Raw genomic sequence first — 7,832 nt, 5'->3', positions numbered from 1 at the left:
CTCATGGGACAGTGTGATTTCTCACCATGCCACACAGATTGGCATAAAATTAAAAATATATAAAGTGCTTATTTACAGAACTTTACACTAAATGTCTATTCCTTTGTTTCCAAAACATTAAATTTAGTTCTCCCTCTCGTTCTCTTTCTGACTCTCTCTGGATGTGTCTATGACTCTTTTTTAAGCTATTCATGAAAGTGCAGGCAAGAATGACAACCACTGGAGGGCAGTAGGTCATCCTAAAGCTGGAATGACCAGTGATGATTAATCCTGGGACAGGAGATCTGGAAACCAAAATAAGATCATCTCCACTAACAGAAATGATCTTTCCAGGAGCCCTTTCTCTAGATGGTCCTACCCTGCTTCAAGAGAATCTATTGATGAACAGCACTATACTGTGGAGAGAGTTGTGTCAGGAACTTCTTCACAAAAATAACTATTTAGGCTCTGACTACATACTTCGTACATCTTTAGCATGGGAGGCTGGAGAGAGACATTAAAAAAAAAAAGAGAAAAAAAGAAAGAAAAAAACACTCCCTGAACATTGATGCCCCAAAACAAAGTATTCCACACTCATAAAAGAAACTTTACTGAAGGTCAAAACACACATTGAATCTCACACAATAATACTGGGAGACTTAAATACCTCACTCTCATTAATGTCCAGGACTTTGATACAGAAATTAAACAGAGATACCATGAAACTAAGAGAGGTCATGAACGGAATAGATTTAACAAGTGTCTACAGAACATTTCAACCTAAAACCAAAAGAAATATCTCCCTCTTATCTGGCCATGGTTTCTGTTTAAAAATTGACCATATGATTGGTCACAAAACAAGCCTCAAACAATACAAGTTTATTGAAACAGTCCAGTGCATCCTATGAGATCACCACTGACAAATACTAGATATCAACAATAATGAAAATACCAGAAAAACCCACATATCTATGGAAACGGAACAACTCTCTACTCTGTGGTAAATTGGCCAGAGAAAAAATAATGAAAGAAATTATAGACTTACTGAAATTTAATGAAACTGATGACCCAGCATACCTACACTTATGGGACATAATGAAAACAGGGCTAAGAAGAAAATTAATAGAAATATGTACCTTGGTAAAGAAATCAGAGAGATCTTAAGCTAGCAATTTAACAGCACATCTGAAAACTCTTGAACAAAAGGAAGCTAACACACACAAGAGTAGTAGATGCCAGGAAATAGTCAAACACAGGGCCAGAACCAACCAAATAGCAACAAAGAGAATGAAACAAAGAATCAACAAAACCAAAATCTGTTTCTTTGAGAACAACAAGAGAGATAAATCCCTAGCCTAACTTAAGGACCCAAAGAAGGTATCCAAATTAACAAAATCAGAAATGAAAAGAGTAACACAAGAAACCCAGAAAATTCAAATACATCATCAGATCCTAAAACAAAAGTCTGTACTAAACAAAATTGGAAAATCTAGATGAAATATATTATTTTCACGACTGCAAGTTCCAAAGTTAAATCAAGAGCAGATAAGCTATATAAACAGTCCCATATCCCCTAAGGAATAGAAGAAGGTATTAAAAACATCCCAACTCAAAAAGCCCAACAGAGATGGCTTTAGAGCAGAATTCTACCAGTCCTACAAGAAAGACCTAACATCAACACTCCATGTGTTCCATAAAAAAGAATTCCAGAAAATAGAATCATTCCTTAAAGTAGAATTAGAAGGAACAATACCTAATTCATTCTATGAAAGCATGATTACTCTAATACCTAAACCACACAAAGACCCAACAAAGGAAGAAAACTTCAGACCAATTCTGATTATGAATGTTGTTCCAATAATACACATTACTATTCTTACAAACTCAATCCAAGAAAACATCTCAAGCACCATTTACCATAATCGATCAATTAGCCCTAATCCTAGGGATGTAAGAGTCATTCAATATATGAAAATATATTAAATTATCCCACTACATACATGAACCAAAGGAAAAAAATTACATGGTTCTCTCCCTAGATGCTGAAAATGCATTTGACAAAATACTGCAGGCATTCATGTTAAAAGTACTAGAAAGACCGAGAATTGAAAGCACAAACTGAAACATAATAAAAGCAACATAGAGCAAAGCAACAGGCAAGATCAAATAACATGGAGAGATACATGAAGCAATCCCAATAAGATGAATGAGAAGTCAACAAAACCCACTCTCCTGTATCTATCCAAAAAGGCCTCAATCTTCTACCTAGAGCAATAAGACAACAAAATGGAATCAAGGGGATAACACTTGTCAAATAAGTAGTCAGGGTATCACTATTTGCCAATGATATGATAGTATAGAAAAGCAACTTACAAAAAAAAAAAAACTTCTATTCCTGGACCTAGAAGAGAACTAGCAAATCAAATGACCAGAGACTACAGTGACATCAGCAAAAAGCTATCAGTAATTTGTTCTTCGGTTGGAACTACCTAAGGTGGTCATTTTGAAGGAGTGCATAGTGGGGGTGATTTCTGTTCGGAACCCCAGGTTGTGGTAATACTATTTGGATATGGGTTTTGCTAATCAAGTGGACGAAATTTTATGTGTGGCAAATAAGAAAGCTTTTGAAGACAACCCCCAAACACTGCCTTTTCTCTGAAACTTGACCTCATGGGATTTTAATGTTTTGAAGAAATACACAAAATGTGCACACAAACAGCTGGACCTGATAGGGATGAAGACTCAGGAAGCAGCCATAACTGTGGACACCTGGAGATTAAGTGTCACAGGACAGAGAGGGCAGTGGGGATTGGGGATGTGATCTGAGTGCACAGTGGTCATCTATGGCACACACCCATCTTCTCTGATAAAAAGGAGGAGGTCAAGGAGCTGTTGCCTAACACATTCATAAAGCACGATGTCCAGTCTGTACATGGCTACATTACAAAGAAGCCAAAGGAAATCACACTGAAGGGTGTTTCAATGGCAATTTTCGAGTCTTGGTGGCAACCACTGGTACTGCCTAAGGTAGACATGGTGGTTCAGAGCTGTTCGTCAGAGAATGAGGAGTCTTGACGAGGACCAGCAGAGACCCAGAGATACAAGCCTGAGAAGAAGAGGTTCCGACTAGCCAGGGGGCAGAGAAATCTCTGCAGAGAGCACACAGAAAGTGTGCCCCTGCCCTGCCTGATCCAGGGACCAGGAACCCATCATTGGGAAGGAACTCTGGAAGAATATCTAGATGGCAAAGGTAAGCAGGATGGCAGCCATGGTGCTTTCAGGGGACAGCATTGTGGATGCAGGAACTATCAGAAACACAGGCAGGAACAGTGAAGAGGAGGAGGAACTTCAGACAAAGTTCAGAGGAAGAATGGGAGGTTGCAACAAAATAAACAGATCCCAGAACAAAGGCAAGAAGAAGAGTTTTAGTAAAGTAGTAGAGGCAAGAAGAAACTGTTCCCACTGGGGAGCCCAGGGCCCTTCCTGCTCTGAGTCCCAGTGCTTCCTTCCTGTTTGATCATTGCACTTTGATTGGGCCTCCTTATTTGCAGAGGGAGGCTTCTGAACTGTCCAAGCACTCATCATAAACTGTCTTTATTTTGGAAAGTGATAGGAATAAATAAATTAATCAATAAATATCCTGAAGAGGACTAAACAAGGGCTCTCTTATTGGACCTTCAGTGCACCTCCCAGGTGCTGCTCCTCTAACTGGAGGCTCATGAGCCTAAAAAGCTGGAGGGTGCAGAGCTGACCAAAGCTCTCTCTCTGGCTGCAGCTTTAAAACACTTCCCTGGTGAAGCAGATGCCCTCTGCAGCCTGTAACTTCTAAACAAGTAAATATCTGTCTTTTGATCTGCTGAAGAAGATGATAGAGGATAGTCTCATTTTCATGAAAGTGGAAATAACCCTGTGGCTCAGAGTGGAAACAGCCACACTGCAGGATAACCCTATCTCCATGGTGAAGTTCATGCTCTGACCTCACAAAGAACCACTGTGATAGAAGAATGAATGTCCTCAGTATAAGACTGTGGACTAGCCTGTGAGTTTTGTCCAGATAGAGCAGGAAGCTGATTTGGGTGACCTGTGGGACTCGTTCAGAGTTGACTAGATTGTTAATTTTCAGGTTGTATTATCTCACAACCTCTGTGCACCAGAGCACAGGGAACAGCCTCATGGACAGCAATTTCAAAACAGAGACTTTGAGAAGTCATTATAATGTGGGTTTCTTACTTGGCCAGGGTTCATTTGGCACTGTGAAATTGGCCTGGCACCTGAAAACCAAGGCTCTGGTTGCCATCAAAACGGTACAGATTAGCGAAAAGAACATCAGGTGGATCCAGACAGAAAGGGCAATATTGGAGACACTACAACATCCTTACATCATTCGCCTTTTCCAAGTCTTAGAAACAGCAAGTAACATACATTTTATATTGGAATATGTCCCAGGAGGAAACTTATTTGAAATAGTAAGAGACCAAGGCCAACTGTCGGAGGAGGAGGCAAAAAAAACATTTGGACAGATAGTTTCGGGAATAAAATTCTGCCACCAACGAGATATTGTACACGGAGATATCAAGCCGGATAACATAGTAAGAGATGCCAAAGGTAATATCAAAATAATAGACTTTGGCCTAGCCAGGAGATGCAGACCTGGGAGATTAATGAAAGTGCCACGTGGAGCCAGAATATATTTTGCCCCAGAGCTTATATTAAGGGAGCCCTACGAGGGAAAGAAGGCGGATGTGTGGAGTTTGGGCGTGCTGCTCTTTTTTATTACAGCAGGGTTCTTCCCGTTTAGAGGAGAGACCATCAAAGAGATCAGTAAAAATATTTTAACAGGGACCTATGCTGTTCCACGTTTACTCTCTAGACAACTGGAGAACCTGATCCACCAAGTCCTCACGGTTCCCCCAGAGATGAGGCCTTCCATCGAAGAAATTGAAAACCATCCATGGGTGAGGAAGTGCGAAATAACCATCTCGACCAAGATAGACCCAGACTTCAAAATCATTGATATGCTGTGTGACATGGGATACAATGCCATCCAGATTTTGAATTCCCTGCACAAAAAGAAATACGATGCACCAATGGGTGCATATCTAACATTAAAAGCACATGTAGACCTAGGGCATAAGCATGGATCTCCCTCTTCAGCCAAGGCTGTGGATCCCTGTCCTACACCATCCGCATCCCCAACACATACTCTTCCCCTAAAGAGAAGGGCCAGTGAGCCAAACTTTGGCCTCCTCCACATCAGGCCCTCAGGAGAGCAGGGGCCTGTTCCACTGAAACCATCGGGACACAAGTTGGCCAAAAGTGTGTCCCTGCCTCCCATTGCTCTGCATTACCCCTGTAAGCAGAGCAGAGCTTCTAGCAGTGTCCCACATTCAAGAGCAGTGGCTGGCCCATGTGTGTGTAACAACGTATTAGAAATCGAAACACTCCCGACTACTTCACAAGACTCTGAAATTGAAATAAAATCTCCCTGTCAGAAGATTGGGCGACTGAAGAAATTTCGTAGGTGGATACAGAATCGCTTCTCCAACATCTGCTGCTTTCCCTGTGCACGAAGGAAAAAATGACAACATCCATTCTCCAAAAAAATGGCTCCCCTGGAAGAGATAGTGAGAAAAACCCGATGAGAAGGTAAGCAAGTTTGCCAGGTGGGGATGCATCTCAGCTCTGAATTTTATTGTCTCTGTTTTATTCATGTCTTCTTATTGGAAAAAAATCAAAAAGATGTATTTTTTGGAGTCTGTCGGGATGACAAGATTTCTTTCTCTTTTTTATTTGCAATTGATTTTCAGGTCTTTTAAAAAATAAACAAACTTATTTTAAAAAAAAACAGATAAATATACAGATTTTCAAAGCATTTGTGAATAAAACTATATGAAAATATTTTTTCAGTACTTAATTGATTTTTATAGGTTTGATAGTACTCTAAATTTACTAGTTATGATAAGCATAAAATACATATAAAATAAATGTAATATGGAAATGTCAAAGTTTTCTTGATATGTAAAGATTAAACATAATGATTTTTTAAATACCAAGGATTGCCACAAGGCTGCATTCTTAGCTCTTGAATTATTAATGCTTTAGGGTCTAGAGGTTTACCACACTCTTAGAGGGTGCTATAAGCTTATTTTCAGAAATTATTTCTATCCCAGCTGGATTAAACCCTGATCCTTAACATCTGAAGAAAAAACCTTTTTGGAGAATGCCTAGGTGGGATCTAAGGCAACTGAACTAGCAGTAACCATCAAGTGTCTGTGGGTACAGCCAGAGTGAAAGGGGGCATGTATACCTGTCGTCTGTGGGGAAAATATCCAGGTAGAGATTATGCTTGGAGACCTAGTGCTTGAAATAGTGACAATGGTTGAGGTACAAGGTGGCCATATCAATGTCTTTCTATAATTCAATTGGAAGGCACAGTGTACTAAGCCCTGTGAATTCTCACATTGCTGCTATGTTTCTTACATTGGGTATCAGATGTGGATTCCCAGTTTTTAGGTGTCTTACATTGCTCAGAGATGAAATGGTTTCAATGTCACCTTATTCTCCACTGTGGCATTCAGAGCCTAGGCAGACAGCAGCATTCTAATCTTTCAAACCATCTTGAAACCAGGGCTGAGGAGCTGCCAGAGGATCTTCACAGTCAACAGACTCAAGGCAACAGAACTTCAAAATGACTCTCCCAGCACACTCACCTCTCACATTCTACACTGTCCTTTCCTCCCATCATTTGCCCTGATACCAACAAGAAGAAATGTGCTCCCCATGAGCACAACAAATGCCTGCTCCAGAACACAGAAATGTGAAGCCTCCTGACACAGCAGCATTGTTGTTGGCTTACTAAGCATTCAGTAAATGTGCTGTCTCAGGCAGCTACTGTGCAGGCCACAGGACACTCAAAGTGTCTCTATTCAGATTCCTACACATGTGCTCACCTAGGATGCACCTTCATGGTTTCTCACAATAACCAGTTGCCTTAGGTATCACTCTAAACCTGCAGCAACATTTGAACTAGCCATCCTCCTGAGAGTCAGCCCCAGAAGGATTGGGACATTATATGTAGCTGACAGCAGTGCCATTGGCGGACATAGAAAGTGGGCTTCAGGTGTGAGAGAAAGTCCAGGCTTCTGTCTTCCTGACAGTGTTAGGAAACTCGTTGCTGGGCTCAAGAACCGTGCACTGAGGTTTAGAGAACACAGAAAGTCAGAGTGCTTCCATCATGGAGACCACTCAGCCTGTGTGACCTGCTTTCCTGTGGGTTTGATGGGAGTAGTTACACAGCACATCTTTTGCACTTTGCACAGAAAAGCTGTAAATCTTTTGAATGATCCAAAAAGGCTTTTATTCCTAAGAATCTTGAAGATTTGCATCCTAACCATTGCCATCTTTCTAACACTAAGTCTTCTTCCAGCAGCAGCTGTGCTCCAGGTTCCTCCATCTCTGGCACCCCTGACTGCCCTAGCTGAGGCTTTCTGGGGGCATAGGCTCCATGAGATTGAGATACCTCTGGAGGCCAGTCATACCTACAAAGGGGCATGATTATACTGATCTGGCTAATTTTTTCTCCTTCACCTGCTATCCCATATCTCTGTAGAACAATTCATCTTGGACTTTGTTTTGTTTTGTTTTTTGAAGACCATACTTCATTGTCTGCTTTTATTTTTCTGTATAAAAACTATACCAGTATGATTCAGGAAGAGAAGAAAACAAATACACTTGACATTTAGTGTAGAAAAAAGGGAGGTACGGGGGGGGGGTAAACCTATAAGGAGAAGTGAGGGATTGTCATTTAAGGCTGAAAATGATCTCTGTAAAAAGTTGGAGGACTCTGCACGGCC

The 7,832-nt window shown here is 40.9% G+C and overlaps 1 protein-coding gene across 1 annotated transcript; it reads left to right on the top strand.

Annotated features, from left to right (window-relative positions):
- Positions 1-3,220: 3,220 nt before the first annotated feature.
- Positions 3,221-5,561, top strand: LOC308435366 (putative sperm motility kinase W; the record flags this gene model as incomplete). The annotated part of the gene is made up of 2 exons (XM_080942631.1): positions 3,221-3,229; positions 4,218-5,561. 2 exons carry the CDS (start codon positions 3,221-3,223, stop codon positions 5,559-5,561), a joined length of 1,353 nt encoding a protein of 450 aa, XP_080798757.1.
- Positions 5,562-7,832: the final 2,271 nt, after the last annotated feature.

Source organism: Micromys minutus (genome assembly GCF_963924665.1).
Source record: "Micromys minutus genome assembly, contig: SUPER_22_unloc_1, whole genome shotgun sequence".
Classification (NCBI taxonomy): Eukaryota; Metazoa; Chordata; class Mammalia; order Rodentia; family Muridae; genus Micromys; species Micromys minutus.
This window is presented reverse-complemented; position numbering and strand designations above follow the sequence as displayed.